General features: G+C 39.5%; 1 protein-coding gene across 9 annotated transcripts in view; it reads left to right on the top strand.

Annotated features, from left to right (window-relative positions):
* Nucleotides 1–23463, top strand: part of MYO18A (myosin XVIIIA) — a 527256-nt gene that overhangs the window by 393385 nt on the left and 110408 nt on the right. For all 9 annotated transcript variants that reach the window (XM_053706173.1, XM_053706175.1, XM_053706166.1 and 6 more), the window contains 6 exons: nt 9663–9773; nt 9955–10059; nt 10252–10398; nt 17296–17409; nt 19842–19958; nt 22083–22166. In XM_053706173.1, the coding sequence (XP_053562148.1) occupies nt 9663–9773; nt 9955–10059; nt 10252–10398; nt 17296–17409; nt 19842–19958; nt 22083–22166 (678 nt within the window). The remainder of the gene's footprint in view (nt 1–9662; nt 9774–9954; nt 10060–10251; nt 10399–17295; nt 17410–19841; nt 19959–22082; nt 22167–23463) is intronic.

Raw genomic sequence — 23463 nt, forward strand, 5'->3', positions numbered from 1 at the left:
CCTGGCATCTAGTTAGACTACTACTTCAGTCAGAAAGGCCCATTCACTCTGGTAATGCAGATGGAGGCCCCATTTTCGCGCCTCAGTTGCGCAGTTTATTTCCTTGGCAGTGCATGGAGCTTCATTTGAGGGTCCTGTGGGTAAAGAAAACTGACTCAGGAAGGTTTATTTCAGTGCTGAATCACTTTAAGGGAAGGTAAAAAGCCGCAGCAAGGCTGTGGCAGTGATTGTTGTGTGATAAAATTGTTTATTAGAACAAATAGCTCTGTTTTGCTCATTTTAAGGGTTAAAGTCTTGAAACTTGGTGTGCAATACTTTCAAGGCACTAGGACTCTGGGGTGCAAATTTTGTAAAAATCGGACATTGCCTTCATAGTTTTTCAAACTTTCAGAAATAAAGTGTCCTTGTTTATTATTTAAAGAGACAGTAACGCTTTTCTTTAAAAACGTTTTTATTGCATTATTAGCCTGCCATATTCTGTCTAACATGTCTGTATCTTCAGATAGCTTATGCTCTGTATGTATGGAAGCCAAGGTGGTTCCCCCTATTAATGTTTTGTGCAAATTGTGTCAAAGCGTCCAAACAAAGTAAGGACAGTACTGTCACATTTAATAAGATTGCCCAGGATGATTCTTCATGTGAAGGTAGTGGGGATAGTTTATCATCCTCTCCTTCTGTGTCAACACCAGTTTTGCCCGCGCAGGCGATACCTAGTACATCTAGCGCGCCAATGCTGGTTACTATGCAGCAATTAACTGCAGTGATGGATAATTCTATACCAAATCTATTATCCAAACTGCCATCCTATTCTAGAAAGCGTGATTGCTCAGTTTTTAAATACAGAAGATGAGCAGGTTAGCGCTGAGGACAATTTATCAGTTGTTCCCTCACATCAATCTGAGTATAGCAGTGAGGGAGTGCCTGTCTGAAGGGGAAGTTTCTGATCAGGAAAAGTTTCTCAGCAGGCAGACACTGATATAGTGATTTTTAAATTTAAGTTAGAACACCTTTGCGCCCTGCTTAAGGAGGTCCTAACTACTCTAGATGATTGTGATTCTCTGGTAATTCCAGAGAAATTGTGCAAAATGGACAAATTCTTAGAGGTTCCAGTGCACGCTGATGCCTTTCCGATACCCAAGCGGGTGGCGGACATAGTGACTAAGGAGTGGGAAAAGCCAGGTATACCTTTTTGTTCCACCTCCTATATTCAAGAAAATGTTTCCCATTGTCGACCCCAGAAAGGACACATGGCAAACGGTTCCTAAGGTTGAGGGGGCGGTTTCAATGTTAGCTAAGCGCACAACTATTCCTATTGAGGACAGTTGCGCTTTCAAAGATCCTATGGATAAAAGATTAGAAGGACTGTTAAAAAAGAATTTATTCAGCAGGGCTTCCTTGTTCAACCAATCTCGTGCATTATTCCTGTCACTACCGCAGCGTATTTTGGTTCGAGGAACTGGAAAATTCGCTTCAAAGGGAGACTCCATATGATGAAGTCATGGACAGAATTCACACACTTAAGTTGGCTAATTCATTTATTTTGGATGCCGCTTTTCAATTGTAAGTTAGCGGCGAAAAATTCAGGGTTTGGCTTTGGCTAAAATCCTGGTCGGCGAATGTGTCGTCCAAGAATAAATTGCTTAATATTCCTTTCAAGGGTAAGACCCTATTCGGGTCGGAATTGAAAGAGATTATTTCAGACATTACTGGTGGAAAGGGACATGCCCTCCCACAAGATAGGCCTTTTAAGGCTAAGAATAAATCTAATTTTCGTTCCTTTCGCAATTTCAGGAACGGACCAATTCCTAACTCTGCGGCCTCCAGACAAGAAGGCAACACTTCCCAACCTAAACCAGCATGGAAACCATTGCAAGGTTGGAACTAGGGTAAACAGGCCAAAAAAAGCCTGCTGCTGCTACCAAGACAGCATGAAGGGGTAGCCCCGATCCGGGACCGGATCTAGTAGGGGGCAGACTCTCTCTCTTTGCTCAGGCTTGGGCAAGAGATGTTCCGGTTCCCTGGACACTAGAATAGTCTCTCAGGGATATCTTCTAGAATTCAAGGAACTTCCTCCAAAGGGAAGGTTCCACATGTCTCGCTTATCTTCAGACCAGATGAAGAGACAGGCATTCTTACACTGCGTAGGAGACATAGTAAAGATGGGAGTGATACACCCAATTCCAATAACGGAACAAGGAAGATTTTTCCAACAATCCAGGAGGGTCAATACATGACTACCGTGGATTTAAAGGATGCGTACCTACATATTCCTATCCACAAAGATCTCCATTAGTTCCTGAGTTTCGCCCTCCTGGAAAGACAGTTCGTGGCTCTTCCATTCGGTTTAGTCACTGCTCCCAGAATTTTCACAAAGGTGCTAGGGTACCTTCTAGCGGTATTAAGACCGAGGGGCATTGCTATAGCACCTTATCTAGACGACATTCTAACCCAAGCGTCGTCTCTTTCCAAAGCAAAGGCCCATACAAGACATTGTTCTAGCCTTTCTCAGATCTCACGGGTGGAAGGTGAACGTAGAAAAGAGTTCCCTGTTTCCGTCAACAAGAGTTCCCTTTCTGGGAACAATAATAGATTCTATGGAAATGAAGATCTTCCTGACAGAGGTCAGAAATTCAAAGCTTCTGAGCTCTTGTCAAGTTCTTCACTCTATTCTGCAGCCTTCCATAGCTCAGTGCATGGAAGTAATAGGATTAATGGTCGCAGCGATGGACATAGTTCCTTTTGCTCGAATTCATCTAAGACCATTACAACTGTGCATGCTCAAACAGTGGAATGGGGATTATGCAGACTTGTCTCCCCAGATTCAAGTAGACCAGGTAATCAGGGATTCTCTCCGCTGGTGGTTGTCTCAGGATCACCTGTTTCAGGGAATGAGTTTCCGCAGACCAGAGTGGGTCATCGTCACGACCGACGCCAGTCTCTTAAGCTGGGGCGCGGTCTGGGACTCTCTGAAAGCTCAAGGTCTATGGTCTCGAGAAGAGTCTTTTCTTCCGATAAACATTTTAGAACTGAGAGCGATATTCAATGCGCTCCTGGTTTGGCCTCACCTGACAAAGGTCAAATTCATATGGTTCCAGTCGGACAACATGACGACTCTAGCGTACATCAATCATCAGGGGGGAACAAAGAGTTCCTTGGCGATGAGAGAGGTATCCAAGATCATCAAATGGGCGGAGGATCACTCCTGCCATCTATCTGCAATTCACATCCCAGGAGTAGACAACTGGGAGGCGGATTATTTGAGTCGTCAGACTTTCCATCCGGGGGAGTGGGCACTCCACCCGGAGGTCTTTGCCCAGTTAACTCAACTATGGGGCATTCCAGATATGGATCTGATGGCGTCTCGATACGGGTCCAGATCCAGGGATCCCAAGGCGACACTAGTGGATGCATTGGTGGCGCCTTGGTCGTTCAATCTAGCTTATGTGTTTCCACCGTTCCCTCTCCTTCCCAGGCTTGTAGCCAGGATCAAACAGGAGAAGGCCTCGGTGATTCTGATAGCTCCTGCGTGGCCACGCAGGACTTGGTATGCAGACCTGGTGAATATGTCATCGGCTCCACCATGGAAGCTACCTTTGAGACAGGATCTTCTAGTACAAGGTCCATTCGAACATCCAAATCTAGTCTCTCTGCAACTAACTGCTTGGAAATTGAACGCTTGATTCTATCTAAGCGTGGGTTTTCAGATTCGGTTATAGATACTCTGATTCAGGCCAGGAAGCCTGTGACTAGGAAAATTTACCATAAGATATGGAAAAAATATATCTGTTGGTGCGACTCCAAGGGACACTCTTGGAGTAAAATTAAAATTCTGAGGATATTTCCTTTCTCCAAGAGGGTTTGGATAAAGTTTTGTCAGCTAGTTCTCTAAAAGAATGTACAGGTGTTTGTACAGGCTTTAGTGAGAATCAAGCCTGTCTACAGACCTTTGACTCCTCCATGGAGTCTAAATTTAGTTCTTTTAGTTCGTCATGGGGTTCCGTTTGAACCCTTACTTTCCATAGATATTAAGTTACTATCTTGGAAAGTTCTGTTTTTGGTTGCTTTTTCTTCTGCTAGAAGAGTTTCTGAATTGTCTGCTTTGCAGCGTGTTCACCCTATCTGGTATTCCATACAGATAAGGTAGTTTTACGTACAAAGCCTGGTTTTCTTCCAAAAGTGGTTTCCAACAGGAATATTAACCAGGAAATAGTGGTTCCTTCTCTGTGTCCGAATCCAGTTTCGAAGAAGGAACGTTTGTTACATAATTTAGATGTAGTTCGTGCTTTGAAATTCTATTTAGAAGCAACGAAGGATTTCAGACAGACATCTTCTTTGTTTGTCGTCTATTCTGGTAAGAGGAGAGGACAGAAAGCTACTGCCACCTCTCTTTCCTTTTGGCTGAAAAGCATCATCCGATTGGCTTATGAGACTGCTGGACGGCAGCCTCCTGAACAATTTTACAGCTTATTCTACTAGAGCTGTGGCTTCCACATGGGCCTTCAAGAACGAGGCTTCTGTTGATCAGTTCTGTAGGGCAGCGACTTGGTCTTCCCTGCATACTTTTGCCAAATTTTACAAATTCAATACTTATGCTTCTTCGGAGGCTATTTTTGGGAGACAGGTTTTGCAAGCCGTGGTGCCTTCCGTTTAGGTAACCTGATTTGCTCCCTCCCTTCACCCGTGTCCTAAAGCTTTGGTATTGGTTCCCACAAGTAATGGATGACGCCGTGGACCGGACACACCAATGTTGGAGAAAACAGAATTTATGTTTACCTGATAAATTACTTTCTCCAACGGTGTGTCCGGTCCACGGCCCGCCCTGGTTTTTCTTTCTTTCTTTATACACTACAGTCACCACGGCACCCTATAGTTTATCCTTTTTCTGCTAACCGTCGGTCGAATGACTGGGGGGCGGAGCCAGAGGGGGGGCTATATGGACAGCTCTTGCTGTGTGCTCTCCTTGCCATTTCCTGTAGGGGAAGAGAATATCCCACAAGTAAGGATGAAACCGTGGACCGGACACACCGTTGGAGAAAGAAATTTATCTGGTAAACATAAATTCTGTTATATCACAGGACTGCTCACTCTTTAATAAACATTTGAATAACTTTCCTTGAACGCCAGAAGTTGTGACTGCAAGTTAAAAATTAATATATGAGAAGATTGGTCAATTATTTCCTGATGTTTTTATAAGCAGCTCATACATTATTAAATACAGCACTCACCAGTAAAATATAGGTAGCAAGGTTGTCAGAATGTAATCTGTGACTTGGTAGTTAAAATGCCAGATCTTACCATTACTGTTGCTTTGGTTTTGATAGTATAGCCTCTCCCCAGACATTGGTTACCGGTCAGCTTTGTTTCTAATGCATTTGCATATGTTTACCATGCACTAAGTTTAAACAATACACCAAAGTTACGCAAAAAAATATAAAGGGAAAAAGAAATATTGGTGGCACCAGTGGATATAAAAAATAATACAGAAGAACAGTTTCTCTAATCTCAAAAGAAGCCAAATTCTCCTTGGCCACATATGCACAGAGATGAACATGCACACAGGATAGCACTAGAGTGAATAGTAAGCCTTGCGGGTAGAATATTCCTCGCTATCAAATCTGCATCACACATCAAAAAGATTTATTCATAAAAAATATTCGTCTACACGGTTCAATGTAACGTTACTTTCTTTGGGAGAAACCACATATTTGTTTGATACCTGTTTCTCTTATAAATTGAATACTACCATTTCTTAGTTAATTTGCACGCAAGCATATAATAGTGTGTGTGTGTGTGTGTATATATATATATATATTTATATATATATATATATATATATATATATATATATATGTGTGTGTGTAATAATAATATATATAATAATAATTTGCGATTTATATAGCGCTTTTCTCCCTGTGAGACTCAACGGTAAAGAGTTCCAGAAAGTAGGGGCAGCGTGGCAGAATGCTCTGGAACCTGAGTTTGTCCTTATTCTTGGCAATGAGAGGAGGGATATGTTGGCTGACCTAAGTGAACGGGATGGGATGTAGGGTGTCAGGAGCTCTTTCAGGTACTGTGGGCCTTGGTTGTTTAAGGCTTTGAAGGTCAGCAGGCCAAGTTTAAAATATGTTTGCCATTTAATTGGAAGCCAATGCAGGGAGTGGAGAACAGGTGTTTTGTGGCAGGAGCGAGTTTGATTGGTCAATAGTCTGGCTGCTGCGTTTTGTACTGTCTGAATGCGATGGAGTTCTTTTTTTGGGAGGCCCAAGTAAAGTGCATTGCAGTAATCAAGCCTAGAGGATACAAATGCATGGATTAATGTTGGCATATCATCCGGTGGAATTAAGTGTTGTATCCTGGCTATGTTTTTCAGATGAAAATAGGCAGATTTTATTTCAGAGGAAATCTGCTGTTTAAAAGATAGTCCAGCGGCAATCAGCACTCAGAGGTTTTGTACCTTTGCTGAACTAATGAGTTCAGAGCCTCCAAGCTCCAGGCCAGTTGGATGATCGTGTATGAGTATATATATCACAAACCAAAGAGAAGGTACAACACTGTGTATACAGATAAATGCTTTTATGAAGTGCACGTAGACTTTCGGGGTCCTGCTAACCCTGCCCACATGGACATTTCAATAAATAAACATATTCAGTATCACAGGTGTAAAACCCATTAATCACTCTTCTTGTTGTCATTCATGTGAGCTATATGTTTACCCTTAATCTTTGAATTGCATCGGGCACAACGTAGACATGGGTATGACCCTTTATTAGGTGTAGTTAAATAATTAATTTTATTACTACCCATATCGGCGCTAACCAATTTATCTTTCAAGTTTTTAACCCTTCTAAAGGATTAAATAGGAGGTTTTGTTAAATTCTTCAATTTTGGGATAAGATTTATTGAGAAATGTACCAATGCTTCCTGAGGACAGGTGTAATTTTGTCGCTATCATCACTATATTCAGTTGTGAATATCAATATATTCTCTTTCCTCTTGGGCCTTAGTGGCATTACAAATTTTACTTCTAGCCTCCATTTCACATTTCGTCACAATGTCTTTTGGATAGCCTCTTGCTAGGAACTTCCCCACCATTTGATCTAACCTAACAGCCTGTAATTCCTTGTCTTTAGCATTACATAATGTTCTTATAAACTGGCTTTTGGGGATAGAATTAAACACCCTTGGAGGATGAAAGCTTTGAAAATGTAGTAATGTGTTATGGTCAGCATATTTACTGTATATATCGGTAATGAGTGTGGAATTCTGCTTATATACAGCTGTATCTAAAAAAGTAATCATCTCTGTTGAGCAATCAAAGTTAAATTTAAGACAGTTAGTTGAAGCATTTAGCTCCTCCACAAATTTTTGTAGGGTCTCCAATGTGCCCCTCCATAAGCCAAAGATATCATCGATATACCGGAGCCAAACCTTGCAGTTTTTTTTAAATTGGCTCACAAAAATATTGGTGTATGAAGGGGCAACATTGGAGCCCATAGCCATACCCTTTCTGTTTAAATAATGTATCCTGAAATAAAAAATAATTCAGGTATAGTACAAGCCTTAATACATTCTCAATGAATTCAAATATGTGCTTTAGTTAGAGAAATTATCTGTTTAGTAAGATCCAATACAGATTGTATGCCTGCTTCGTGTGGTATAGATGTATAAAGGCTTACTATATCTAAGCTATATAGAATCTCTGAATCTCCACAAGGGGTCCCACATATTTTGGTTAGAAACACCCCTGTATCTTTTAAAAAGATTTACCTCAAAGGATACATTTGGATAAACAGTGCTGAGACTACTTCTATGTTTTTGTTTGAAAATCTTTATTTATTCAAAAAACATGCATCAATTCCAGTCCACTGAGTAAACATTGACATCTGAGATACATAGTGAAAAGATATGAACATCTATTCCAATTACAGAGACGCCATTTCAGTAAAAGAGAGGACCAAAAATAATAAACTACTTTTATGTTTTTGTGTGTATATGTGTATATGTATATATATATATATATATATAATATATATGTGTGTGTATATATGTAAAGCAATTGTAATGCATACATTAATTTAACAAACTCTTTAATCTTTAATGGTTAACAAATTTTAAAATGGATTTTGCGTCTAACTAGATTGTTAAATCCTTTTAAGATGCAGACTGATGAAGTGAAAGCAAGTCACTGCGATTTGTATGGTTTATGTCCCTCCTTCAGCCACCGCCTTGCTTACTGCTGCAGCTGCACTCTAGACATGGCCTATATATCTTTCTGTTGTTAGCAGTAAATGTAAAAAGAAGTGCCATTAGCTGTCTGAACATCAGGGAGCAGTTGCAGAGTCAGCGACTAGGCCAAAGAGATAAATAGTCATCTGGAGACACAAATGGCCTATGTTCCTTTAACCATAGCACTTATTGCTCCCTGTTCACTGCTCATTTCATCTTTTTGTAGGAAATGTAGCCTGGGGCCTGTGTGCATGAATGTTGTCTGTTTTGCTCCAGAGCAGTCATTCTACCCTAGTGCTCACTAGATGTAGTTTATGGATACAATTCTATCTATTTCAGCGGGACCCCCTTTCTGTGTCTAGGCAATAAATAAATATCTCTATTGCACTATACGATGAAAGGTTTTCCTGTATGAAAATAGAATCTTTACAACATTCCTTTGCAGTGAAATAGACACAATCATACACAGTAGAGCATTTTAATTTGATACTGCCTTTTCTTTTTTTTATCATTTGTTTTAAAATCTGACAAAATGACTCTAAAGTGCATCTAAGCAGTGACCACTTTACCAAGCGATTACTATAGCAACATCTTTAGTACAGCTCACCTGGGCTCCGTTACCTTACAAAGCGAGCTCAAAATCACACTTAAGCGGGGATGTTTCAGTCTATTAGTGAGAATAAATAGTATATAAATGCAATAAAATCTGCACCTTGAATGGAAGTTCACTGTAATGATTCATTGAAAAAATAAAGTAAAATATATGAAGCTCCAATTCAATCCTAGTGTGATACAGTTCCTGAACTTTTGAGTTAAAACTTTCTATTTGTTTAATATTTGAAATGCAGTACATATTGGCATTATGTCATATTTTTTTTTTATAGCAAGTTACACAATTTTGTAGGATTTGATGTTTCTTAAAAATTTGCCCAAGATTTGTCTCCCTTACACAGTTCCACTAAATGTTTGTACTGCAAAGGAACTGTTAATTGTGAGATGAAAAACTTATCTTTAAGAATGTGTGTGGTGTTACTTTAGTCTTTATATATCTGATCACTTCTAAAACCTTTAGCTTAGAATCTTAATTTAAATAAATATGAAGTTAAAAGGAAAGGAATGAAATGTCCTGACAGAGCTGTAAAACGTTACAAGGTTAATGCAGTTATATTTCAAATATATATTAATAAATACATTCTAAAATTGTTTGGGTATGTATTTACTCAAACTGGCTAAATTGACACAAATTGTTTACTCGGTTGCTTTGCACACTTAAGAGAGAAAGCAAAAATAGTAGTATTGTTCTCTAAATATGTATTTTATCCAAAGCAATCCCCTAATATAAAGGGATATGCTAAGTGCATGTTATATTTATGTTGTCCTTTTGTATTTCTTAGATACACAATGTAGATGATAAAGTGTTTACTTATTGTCTTTAGGCTAAACTGCGCCTGGAAATGGAAATGGAGCGACTCAGACAATCTCATTCCAAGGAACTGGAGAGTAAAGATGAGGAAGTCGAGGAGATTCAAAAGTCCTGCCAGAAAAAGGTATTCTCTCCAACCATTGTGTGCTTTAGTAGATGGGGTTTCTTGAGTCATTTTTGATTTGTGCAGTAGTATCGTTTACTTTTTTTCTTAATATATCTGTTCAAGTTGATTAATTTAATATATTTCAGTCTACTATGTTGCAAAAACCTCATCTTTTTTTCTGTTTTATTTCTGGTAACAGTTGAAGCAGATGGAAGTGCAGCTAGAAGAAGAATATGAAGATAAGCAAAAAGTCCTTCGTGAGAAGAGAGATCTGGAAAGCAGAATGAGCACTATGAGTGAGCAGGTAAAAAGGCAGAATAAACCTGTTATATATCCACTTCCACCATAGAGCCCATTGCATGGGTGAAGGATTTAGTGATGTGTTTACAAAAAAGGCAGACAAGGTCCAAAATAGCAATGAACCACAAGATAATCCCACAATAGTATCCATTTCTGTAACTTTGTCATGTTTATGCTTTTTTCTGTATCTCGATAGGTTAGCCACCGTGACTTTGAAACAGAGAAGCGCTTACGGAAAGATCTGAAGAGAACAAAAGCTCTTCTGGCTGATGCCCAAATCATGCTGGATCATTTGAAGAACAATGCCCCCAGCAAGCGTGAGATCGCCCAGCTTCGGAGCCAGGTACTTTAAATAAAACTTTTTGTAGCTATATTGATATAGCTTTGACTAATTCTACAGCAGATTTTTGAACTTTTTACTATATATATATATATATATATATATATATATATATATATATATATATATATTATTTTTTTATTTTTTTTTAAGGGAACACGTCTTGCAACTTCCGTGTTATTCGCTACCCAATAATGTTAAGAATTAAGAGCATTGTTGCTTGTTTCATGATTGGACTAATACACATATAATCCAGTCTTGTAGATGGTATGTCAATGCCTCCTCAGTCTCAATTTGAAAATACCCTTTTTATATGCCAGATGATTGATGGAACCACAACCAAACCATCCAGAAAGCAGTAATGGATGGTTTTCTTGAGTAATTTTCCTGTAAAATGTATCAATGCTTTAAACCAGTCAAATCTAAAGTTTTGGACAGCTCTAGGGTCCTAAACAAATGGCCCATATCATCTGATATATTATACATATATAGAAACAAATATCTGGAATGCATTTTTCAGAACTCCCTGGAAGCTACTTGGCTCCTACTACCTGTAGATTAGTTAACCTAATTCCTCTACTTCCACAAGACTTCCATAAAATGAACCCTGCACTACCAGTGACCATACTAACACACTAACCATTCCTACCCTAAACATAGGAACCTACTTTAAGGTTTAGAGTGTGTTACTTGATCCTGATTGGTTTAGTCAAGATGAACTGAATGTCAGAATTTAACCATTTCTGCTCTTATGTCTACCACAAAGGAATGTTCTGTAATCATAAAAGTAAAAAAAAAATTGTAACATTAAAACAGAAAACAGCTAAATCTTTTTTCTCCAACATATGTGTGTCCGGTCCACGGCGTCATCCTTACTTGTGGGATATTCTCTTCCCCAACAGGAAATGGCAAAGAGCCCAGCAAAGCTGGTCACATGATCCCTCCTAGGCTCCGCCTTCCCCAGTCATTCTCTTTGCCGTTGTACAGGCAACATCTCCACGGAGATGGCTTAGAGTTTTTTAGTGTTTAACTGTAGTTTTTATTATTCAATCAAGAGTTTGTTATTTTAAAATAGTGCTGGTATGTACTATTTACTCTGAAACAGAAAAGAGATGAAGATTTCTGTTTGTAAGAGGAAAATGATTTTAGCAACCGTTACTAAAATCGATGGCTGTTCCACACAGGACTGTTGAGAGGAATTAACTTCAGTTGGGGGAACAGTGAGCAGACTTTTGCTGCTTGAGGTATGACACATTCTAACAAGACGATGTAATGCTGGAAGCTGTCATTTTCCCTATGGGATCCGGTAAACCATTTTTATTACAGAAAGAAAAAAAGGGCTTCACAAGGGCTTTCTAAGACTATAGACATTTTCTGGGCTAAATCGATTTATATTTTATACTCCATAGCCTTGAGGAATTATTTTAATCTTGGGAATTATGTAAAATAACCGGCAGGCACTGTATTGGACACCTTATTCTCTAGGGGCTTTCCCTAATCATAGGCAGAGTCTCATTTTCGCGCCTGTATTGCGCACTTGTTTTTGAGAAGCATGACATGCAGATGCATGTGTGAGGAGCTCTGATACATAGAAAAGACTTTCTGAAGGCGTCATTTGGTATCGTATTCCCCTTTGGGCTTGGTTGGGTCTCAGCAAAGCAGATACCAGGGACTGTAAAGGGGTTAAATATAAAAACGGCTCCGGTTCCGTTATTTTAAGGGTTAAAGCTTCCAAATTTGGTGTGCAATACTTTTAAGGCTTTAAGACACTGTGGTGAAATTTTGGTGAATTTTGAACAATTCCTTCATACTTTTTCGCAATTGCAGTAATAAAGTGTGTTCAGTTTAAAATTTAAAGTGACAGTAACGGTTTATTTTAAAACGTTTTTTTGTACTTTGTTATCAAGTTTTTGCCTGTTTAACATGTCTGAACTACCAGATAGACTGTGTTCTGAATGTGGGGAAGCCAAGGTTCCTTCTCATTTAAATAGATGTGATTTATGTGACACAAAATTTAGAGAAAATGATGCCCAAGATGATTCCTCAAGTGAGGGGAGTAAGCATGGTACTGCATCATCCCCTCCTTCGTCTACACCAGTCTTGCCCACACAGGAGGCCCCTAGTACATCTAGCGCGCCAATACTCCTTACTATGCAACAATTAACGGCTGTAATGGATAATTCTATCAAAAACATTTTAGCCAAAATGCCCACTTATCAGCGAAAGCGCGACTGCTCTGTTTTAGAAAATACTGAAGAGCATGAGGACGCTGATGATATTGGTTCTGAAGGGCCCCTACACCAGTCTGAGGGGGCCAGGGAGGTTTTGTCTGAGGGAGAAATTTCAGATTCAGGGAAAATTTCTCAACAAGCTGAACCTGATGTGATTACATTTAAATTTAAATTGGAACATCTCCGCGCTCTGCTTAAGGAGGTGTTATCCACTCTGGATGATTGTGAAAATTTGGTCATTCCAGAGAAACTATGTAAAATGGACAAGTTCCTAGAGGTCCCGGGGCCCCCCGAAGCTTTTCCTATACCCAAGCGGGTGGCGGACATTGTAAATAAAGAATGGGAAAGGCCCGGTATACCTTTCGTCCCTCCCCCCATATTTAAAAAATTGTTTCCTATGGTCGACCCCAGAAAGGACTTATGGCAGACAGTCCCCAAGGTCGAGGGGGCGGTTTCTACTCTAAACAAACGCACCACTATACCCATAGAAGATAGTTGTGCTTTCAAAGATCCTATGGATAAAAAATTAGAAGGTTTGCTTAAAAAGATGTTTGTTCAGCAAGGTTACCTTCTACAACCAATTTCATGCATTGTTCCTGTCACTACAGCCGCGTGTTTCTGGTTCGATGAGCTAGAAAAGGCGATCAATAATAATTCTTCTTCTTATGAGGAGATTATGGACAGAATTCGTGCTCTCAAATTGGCTAATTCTTTCACCCTAGACGCCACTTTGCAATTGGCTAGGTTAGCGGCGAAAAATTCTGGTTTTGCTATTGTGGCGCGCAGAACGCTTTGGTTAAAATCTTGGTCAGCGGATGCGTCTTCCAAGAACAAATTGCTTAACATTCCTTTCAAGGGGAAAACGCTGTTTGGCCCTGACTTGAAAGAGATTATCTCTGATATCACTGGGGGCAAGGGCCACGCCCTTCCTCAGGATAGGTCTTTCAAGGCCAAAAATAAACCTAATTTTCGTCCCTTTCGCAGAAACGGACCAGCCCCAAGTGCTACGTCCTCTAAGCAAGAGGGTATTACTTCTCAAGCCAAGCCAGCCTGGAGACCCATGCAAGGCTGGAACAAAGGAAAGCAGGCCAAGAAACCTGCCACTGCTACCAAGACAGCATGAGATGTTGGCCCCCGATCCGGGACCGGATCTGGTGGGGGGCAGACTCTCTCTCTTCGCTCAGGCTTGGGCAAGAGATGTTCTGGATCCTTGGGCGCTAGAAATAGTCTCCCAAGGTTATCTTCTGGAATTCAAGGGGCTTCCCCCAAGGGGGAGGTTCCACAGGTCTCAATTGTCTTCAGACCACATAAAAAAACAGGCATTCTTACATTGTGTAGAAGACCTGTTAAAAATGGGAGTGATTCATCCTGTTCCATTAGGAGAACAAGGGATGGGGTTCTACTCCAATCTGTTCGTAGTTCCCAAAAAAGAGGGAACATTCAGACCAATCTTAGATCTCAAGATCCTAAACAAGTTTCTCAAGGTTCCATCGTTCAAAATGGAAACCATTCGAACTATTCTTCCTTCCATCCAGGAAGGTCAATTCATGACCACGGTGGATTTAAAGGATGCGTATCTACATATTCCTATCCACAAGGAACATCATCGGTTCCTAAGGTTCGCATTCCTGGACAAGCATTACCAGTTTGTGGCACTTCCGTTCGGATTAGCCACTGCTCCAAGGATTTTCACAAAGGTACTAGGGTCCCTTCTAGCGGTGCTAAGACCAAGGGGCATTGCAGTAGTACCTTACTTGGACGACATTCTGATTCAAGCGTCGTCCCTTCCTCAAGCAAAGGCTCACACGGACATTGTCCTGGCCTTTCTCAGATCTCACGGGTGGAAAGTGAACGTAGAAAAAAGTTCTCTATCTCCGTCAACAAGAGTTCCCTTCTTGGGAACAATAATAGACTCCTTAGAAATGAGGATTTTTCTGACAGAGGCCAGAAAATCAAAACTTCTAAACTCTTGTCAAATACTTCATTCTGTTCCTCTTCCTTCCATAGCGCAGTGCATGGAAGTAATAGGTTTGATGGTAGCGGCAATGGACATAGTTCCTTTTGCGCGAATTCATCTAAGACCATTACAACTGTGCATGCTCAGTCAGTGGAATGGGGACTATACAGACTTGTCTCCGACGATACAAGTAGATCAGAGGACCAGAGATTCACTCCGTTGGTGGCTGTCCCTGGACAACCTGTCACAGGGGATGAGCTTCCGCAGACCAGAGTGGGTCATTGTCACGACCGACGCCAGTCTGGTGGGCTGGGGCGCGGTCTGGGGACCCCTGAAAGCTCAGGGTCTTTGGTCTCGGGAAGAATCTCTTCTCCCGATAAATATTCTGGAACTGAGAGCGATATTCAATGCTCTCAAGGCTTGGCCTCAGCTAGCAAAGGCCAAGTTCATACGGTTTCAATCAGACAACATGACGACTGTTGCGTACATCAACCATCAGGGGGGAACAAGGAGTTCCCTGGCGATGGAAGAAGTGACCAAAATCATTCATTGGGCGGAGACTCACTCCTGCCACTTGTCTGCAATCCACATCCCAGGAGTGGAAAATTGGGAAGCGGATTTTCTGAGTCGTCAGACATTTCATCCGGGGGAGTGGGAACTCCATCCGGAAATCTTTGCCCAAATTACTCAATTGTGGGGCATTCCAGACATGGATCTGATGGCCTCTCGTCAGAACTTCAAGGTTCCTTGCTACGGGTCCAGATCCAGGGATCCCAAGGCGACTCTAGTAGATGCACTAGTAGCACCTTGGACCTTCAAACTAGCTTATGTATTCCCGCCGTTTCCTCTCATTCCCAGGCTGGTAGCCAGGATCAATCAGGAGAGGGCATCGGTGATCTTGATAGCTCCTGCGTGGCCACGCAGGACTTGGTATGCAGACCTGGTGAATATGTCATCGGCTCCACCATGGAAGCTACCTTTGAGACCGGACCTTCTTGTTCAAGGTCCGTTCGAACATCCGAATCTGGTCTCACTCCAACTGACTGCTTGGAGATTGAACGCTTGATCTTATCAAAGCGAGGGTTCTCAGATTCTGTCATTGATACTCTTGTTCAGGCCAGAAAGCCTGTAACTAGAAAAATTTACCACAAAATATGGAAAAAATATATCTGTTGGTGTGAATCTAAAGGATTCCCTTGGGACAAGGTAAAAATTCCTAAGATTCTATCCTTTCTTCAAGAAGGTCTGGAGAAAGGATTATCTGCAAGTTCCTTGAAGGGACAGATTTCTGCCTTGTCTGTGTTACTTCACAAAAAGCTGGCAGCTGTGCCAGATGTTCAAGCCTTTGTTCAGGCTCTGGTTAGAATCAAGCCTGTTTACAAACCTTTGACTCCTCCTTGGAGTCTCAATTTAGTTCTTTCAGTTCTTCAGGGGGTTCCGTTTGAACCCTTACATTCCGTTGATATTAAGTTATTATCTTGGAAAGTTTTGTTTTTGGTTGCAATTTCTTCTGCTAGAAGAGTTTCAGAATTATCTGCTCTGCAGTGTTCTCCTCCTTATCTGGTGTTCCATGCAGATAAGGTGGTTTTACGTACTAAACCTGGTTTTCTTCCGAAAGTTGTTTCTAACAAAAACATTAACCAGGAGATAGTCGTACCTTCTTTGTGTCCGAATCCAGTTTCAAAGAAGGAACGTTTGTTGCACAATTTGGATGTTGTTCGTGCTCTAAAATTCTATTTAGATGCTACAAAGGATTTTAGACAAACATCTTCCTTGTTTGTTGTTTATTCTGGTAAAAGGAGAGGTCAAAAAGCAACTTCTACCTCTCTCTCTTTTTGGATTAAAAGCATCATCAGATTGGCTTACGAGACTGCCGGACGGCAGCCTCCTGAAAGAATCACAGCTCATTCCACTAGGGCTGTGGCTTCCACATGGGCCTTCAAGAACGAGGCTTCTGTTGATCAGATATGTAAGGCAGTGACTTGGTCTTCACTGCACACTTTTACTAAATTTTACAAGTTTGATACTTTTGCTTCTTCTGAGGCTATTTTTGGGAGAAAGGTTTTGCAAGCCGTGGTGCCTTCCATCTAGGTGACCTGATTTGCTCCCTCCCTTCATCCGTGTCCTAAAGCTTTGGTATTGGTTACCACAAGTAAGGATGACGCCGTGGACCGGACACACCTATGTTGGAGAAAACAGAATTTATGTTTACCTGATAAATTACTTTCTCCAACGGTGTGTCCGGTCCACGGCCCGCCCTGGTTTTTTAATCAGGTCTGATAATTTATTTTCTTTAACTACAGTCACCACGGTATCATATGGTTTCTCCTATGCAAATATTCCTCCTTTACGTCGGTCGAATGACTGGGGAAGGCGGAGCCTAGGAGGGATCATGTGACCAGCTTTGCTGGGCTCTTTGCCATTTCCTGTTGGGGAAGAGAATATCCCACAAGTAAGGATGACGCCGTGGACCGGACACACCGTTGGAGAAAGTAATTTATCAGGTAAACATAAATTCTGTTTTCTTTTGTATAAAGCCATTTCCTTTTTTTGTTCTGCTTTACATTCCTAATTTTGTTGATGACCTATTAGCTACCTTTCTAGTAATTCAATCACTCTAGGACAATATTGTGCCTTCATAAAATATGATATGTTGATTGTGGTATGTGCCTTACATGCTTGTGCTGACACCCTCTTGGATTGTTTATACAGCTGGAAGAGTCTGAATTTACCAGTGCAGCTGCAGTGAAAGCTCGTAAGTCCATGGAAGTGGAAATTGAGGATCTTCACCTTCAGATTGATGACATCTCCAAAGCAAAGACTGCTGTAAGTATTTAAAGCTTTAGAATCACTTAAACTTAAGTCTTCTGAAAGAAAAAAAAGAAATTTGCAATGTCTGTTCACTTCAATTCAGTCCACTGAGTACCTGAAAATCAAATTACACTAGTGTCTGTTCAATGTTGGTAGTCCAATATATTCATGGGTAGAGCATGCAACTTTTTATTGTACTTCTATTATAAAAATTGCTTAGTTCTTTGTGTATCATTTGTTAAAGAGTAATTCTAAGTGCGTTCAGGAGCATGCACGTGTCCTTTAGCCATCTGAAAGCAGTGTTTATATAAGTAAATTGGAACGTTGTTTTGACTTAACTGTCCCTTTAACCCTTTTGCCCAATCTGACATACATCATGCGGTGCAAGGCCCAGCGTACCATATTACGTAAATCTACGTTGGACATGTTGGAAGCCTATGCAGTCAAAGGACAACTGAGACATATTGTTTGTGGGCTGCGTGCATCTGCCTTCATATGGTAACAGAGCACTAATCGTGCTTACTTACCAATTGAAGCCAGATTGCCTGATCGTTAGTCAGTGACACATTGGTGCCAGTGGGAGGAAAGGAAAAATGTGGATGGGCATCCCAACAGAAGAGGGAGGTAGTGGGGGGGTTCCCCAACTATGGCAAAAAAAGATTTTCGAAGGGAGAGCTTCCAGACTAGCTGCCAATAACAAAAAATATGAGAATAGAAGTAACTTGGAAAGTTGTTTAAAATTGTATGTTCTAATTGAATCCTGAAATAAAAAAACTTTGGGTTTCATGTCCATTTAAGGACATTACAATGAAGGTTTGCATGTACAATGTATGTGGCAATTAAAAATAAATGCGGTCCACGTTTGCAAAACTGAAAATGTAAATTTACTGTCACTGTATGTGTGTTATTGTAGTCGTGAAACGGCTCGTGTACTTTTTTTTTGGTCCCTGTCTCTCTTGTGGTAGACAATATGCATGTATATTATTCTTCTAGAACGGGAAGTGATGCTTTACAGTTAACTTCTTTATGTCCATTTAACCATTTAGTGCTAGGAAAGAGTGTTTGACACACAAAATGGGTTAATTTATACCTATGTGAAAATGGGGTTCCAACAGTCTTAGAATTACATTTTAATTTAGATGGGACTTAATAAATTTCACTCATTAGATTCGTCCAGACTCCTCTTGCTGTAGTAAGATAAATGACAGCAGCCTGAGCCAGGGAAGTCGTTCTGCTTTGGAATTATGTGCTAATAGATTCATTAACTTTCTGAAGCTGACATTATTCTTTCCTTATTAATGGAACCACCCCTTCCTCTCCACCTTTTCTCCATTTGAAATACAATCAGTTTCTATAGCCTTAAGCATTAATTGTGTTATGCTTTAAATAGGTGCTAATACCTCATCTGCCAACTCATTTGAAGCCCAAATTATTTGGGATTGAAATTGTCACTGCAAAAGTGGTTTAATTTGCAATTTTATTTTTTTTTTCTAGATGGAATTTATTGCTAGATTTATAAGGCTGCCCCAATGTTGAGCAAAATGGGTTGATATAAATTAGATATGTTTAGTTCCCCTGTATTGGATAAGATGTCACAGAAAAAGTAGTCAAAGTGCACTTATGATTTGTTACAGTAGAATCTTCAAATGACTTTAAGCTGCACATGGTTCCCATATACTTTTGTTTTAAAATGTTACCACCTTTTGTAGTTTTAGGTCATTGTTCTAAAAAAATGTATTAGTTGTCTGCTAATGCTGTGAAAAAGCTTAAAGGGGCATTAAACCCAAACATTTTCTTTCATGATTCAGGTAGAAAATACAATTTTAAACAACATTCCAATTTACTTCTATTATCTAATTTGCTTCATTCTTTAGATATCCTTTGTTAAATAAATAGCAATGCACATGGGTGAGCCAATCACATGAGGCACCTATGTGCAGCCACCAAACAGAAGCTACTAAGCCTATCTAGATATGATTTTCAGGAAAGAATATCAAGAGACTGAAACAAATTAGATAATAGAAGTAAATTAGAAAGTTGTTTAAAATGGTATTCTCTATCTGAATCATGAAAGAAAAAATGTGGGTTTAATGTCCCTTTAATGTTTAGGTAGTAGAGTTCCCGGCCTAGACATAATCATATACACTGACACAATGGAAAGGATCAATACAGAATTATCGCATGATCCCTACATTTAAACAAATTTAAAGGCAATTCTGAACAGTGTGGTTGCATTCTAAAATACTTCTAACACAACTGCTATTATATAAGCTCTAAGGAAAATATAAATGTAAAATTGAGAAACTTGCATGCAGCTTACAGAGCATAGGACTTCTTAGTTGCTTAATTTGTCATTTGTTTTTAATAAAACCAATTCAACAAGGCAAAGCGATGGCTTCAATTAAGTGCACACAGAATTTCTCATTTTTTTCTTCTTCTTATAATAGCTGGAAGAGCAGATAAGTCGGCTCCAGAGAGAAAAGAATGAGCTGCAGAGTCGTATGGAGGAAGACCAAGAGGATATGAACGAGCTGATGAAGAAACACAAAGCTGCAGTGGCTCAGGTGACGTCTGTTTGCTACCCTATGTATCAATTTACCAACCATATATTGTGCTGTATTTTCAAGCTCTTCTAAAAAACGAAAAAGGGCATGAATATAATTTAATTCCCTTAAGTGAAACATTCCAAAATTAAACATTCCCAATTTTTTTTAAAAAAAACTTTCCAGTTTCTTATTTAATTTGCTTCATTTTCTTTGTATCATTTGTTGTAAAGCATACCTTGGTAGGCTCAGGAGCAGCAATACATTACTGGGAGCTAGCTGCTGATTGGTGGCTGCGCATAAATGCCTGTTCATTGATTCACCAGATGTGCTCAGCTTGTTCCCAGTAGTGCATAGCTGCTCATTCAACAAACAATACCAAGAGAATTAAGCAAATTTAATAAATGACTTTATTTGGAAAATTGTTTGAAATCGCATGCTCTATATGAATCATGGACGAACATTTGTGGGTTTCATGTCCCTTTTAATGTTACTACATGTCTGACCTGTCATGTTTGTAATTCTTTTATATTTTTTCCCTTTTTTTTTTTTTTTTGCACATCTTACATTTTATTTCATTTTTTTTTTAATACCAGATCTCACTATGATAATCAAAATGACCTATATTACATATAAATAAGCCAGTAAAAGCAGCTTAAAAAAGTCCTGACGTCTAGATTGCAGCACATTTTCTTGCCATGTAGTGCTCGACACCTACCTCGGTATTTCTTCAACAAAGAATATCATGGGAACAAAGCTAATTTGATAAAAGAAGTAATTTAGAAGCTTTTTAAAAATGCTATGCTCTGTCTAAATCGCAAAAGAAAATGGTTGGCTTTAATTTCCCTTTACTAATTAATTTTGAAATATTATAGAAAAAATACTTTCAAAATTATAAATATAATGCAGACCACGTACACAAGACATACCTGTGGCCTTGGTGTTCCTGGTCTCGCTTTCATTTTTTTGACTGCAACTGCAGACAGTTGAAACCTCATCCAGATAAGTTTTGTCAAATACTGAGATCTCCTTATTAAAACATTACTTAAGATGTGTGCTTTGGAAATATAAACTATGTAACCATGAAAAATAGTGACCTAGCTTGCTCCAATTCAGACATTGGTAAATCCTGGGAGTCTTGAATCCACTGTTCCTAGAAGATTACAGCTAGCTCTTAGTTGTGTGTATGTATATATATATATATATATATATATATATATATATATATATATATCAATCTATACATAAAATCCTTCCCCTGTATTCTGGGTGGTTTGTAAATTTCATATAAATATGTGTGTGTCATCTTCTTTTATCCTATTAGTACAAAGTTTGTTTTCCTAGTCTCTTGAATCCCTTGATTGCTGTAGGGAGCTGCCACATGTTTCTATAAAATGCATTGTAGCCCGTAGCCATATCATTATGATTGTATGTGTAAGACTGCGCTGCTGGCCCACACATACTGGGTTTCAATATGCTTAGAAGCGCCTTTCACAGAAGAAATCAAGCATATCATGCTTCACCACCTCCTAAGGAGGCAAAGTTTTTAAAACTGAGGTATGAGTGAAGTAGGTGGTGTATTTATAGGCATTTGAGGTTTGGGAAAACGTTGCCCCCTCCTGGTAGGAATGTATACCCCATCAGTAACTAGCTTGTGGACTCTCGCCACCTATATGAAAGAAATAGTATTTTTCTCTGTGTTTAACAAACAATATATTGGATAAAGCATTTGTTCGTTTAATATAGCAGCACATTATCATTTGTAATTACATTACTTTTATTGTTATTAAAAAGAATCTAGTAGCTTCTTTACGGTGTCATAATTTTTTCAGGCTGATACAGGTTATTTCTTGTTGTACTACATGCACAGCATTTTTTTTTTAGCAGAAAACACCACTGTAATACGCGGCTAGGAAACATCCCAGTTTAATTAAATGCACAACTTTATCAATAGATTAACTGCTTGTAATGTAAATAAAGAGAATCGATTTCAGTTAGCTCAGACTAGACTCCCAGGGATCCGGCCTGGTATTTTGTTACTACACTAGTGACTTGCTGGGTAAATGTTTTCTCGCTTTCCTAGTAGGGATGGCATCATTTTCATGTTGCGCAGCCTAACGAACCTTGTCATTTTGTCTTCTGCAGTCCTCCCGGGACCTTGCTCAAATCAATGACCTGCAGTCTCAGCTAGAAGAGGCAAGTAAGGAGAAGCAGGAGATACAAGAAAAGGTAAGAGAGACCTTTAGCCATTGTCAGGTCCGTGACGGCAAATAACTGGTCAACATATAGCTAGCAGATACACAACCAACTCATTGTAGGAGAGCAGAGCACAGCGGCTAAGTCTGCTCATGAGGACTTTTATAGGCCTTAAACTACATTTTTGAGGGGGATGGAAATTGTAAGGTTTGGTATTTGTCATCCCTTGCATCACAACCTCCTCCAATCTGCAACACTCAGGTCAATATTCACTCACTTTGCTGTTATATCACTTAAATAATTTTACTTATTTACTAATGGATTGGACTGTCTTAATCACATTTATAATGTTTTGGCACTAGATGACTTAGATTGGAGCCAGCCCAGCTTGAATTCCCATGGTAAACAAGGGGTTTTGGCTGTGTGCGGTTAGTGCCCACATATATAGCGAACAATTGGCGTTCTACGTTTTGAGAGAATTCACATATAAGACAATGTGAATTTAGATTCTAGTGCAAGTTTTCACTTTACTGAATTCCCATGTTTTTCTCCACTTTACTTACAGTAAATCTATATCTACAGCTCCGTTTATGATTAAAAAATATATGGTCTGCATGGTATAACTGCCAGTGCTTGATATATTAACTGTTTGTTAGCAATAATGTTCCTGTTGTAAGGTGCCTTTAAAAAAAACAAACTATTGGGTTACATTGTTAGTGTGATGGTTTTGTCAGGAAGCAGAGAATCACAGCACATTATACCGGCTTGTTGGGAGCAATAAGAGAAACACACAACTCATTATACCTGATGTGTTACAGATCAGCTATTGGTAGATGAAACGGCAAGCTAACAATTTATTCAGCTAACATCAAAACGTTTTGTGCTTCAATACAATACAATTTCAGTTTGAAATATTAGCAATGTAATTCCATTAGTAAAAATGCTTCTAATAAATTATTACCGTTTTCCTGCAGCATACGCACATATGCTGTGAGGGCCTGTGCACCATTATTTAAACAGCACACCTACTCGGAGTGTAAGCATTAGCTTGTATCACACTAAGTCTTCAGAAGCAATAGACACCTCTTTAAACATGCATAGTGTTTGAATATTGGTTCACGGACCTTCACAGGATATGTGCGTATGCTGCTGAAAACATTAACTTTACTAGAAGCATTTTTGCTAATGGAAGTATATTACAAAAATGCTTCTATTTTAAACTGAAATGCACCCATGCACCCTTCATTTTTGACCTTTCTGTCCCTTTAAAGTGACATTCCAGTCAAACTTTTAATGCACATAGCTGAATTACATTTTTAAATAGAAACCT

This window comes from Bombina bombina, chromosome 3 (genome assembly GCF_027579735.1).
Source record: "Bombina bombina isolate aBomBom1 chromosome 3, aBomBom1.pri, whole genome shotgun sequence".
Classification (NCBI taxonomy): domain Eukaryota; kingdom Metazoa; phylum Chordata; class Amphibia; order Anura; family Bombinatoridae; genus Bombina; species Bombina bombina.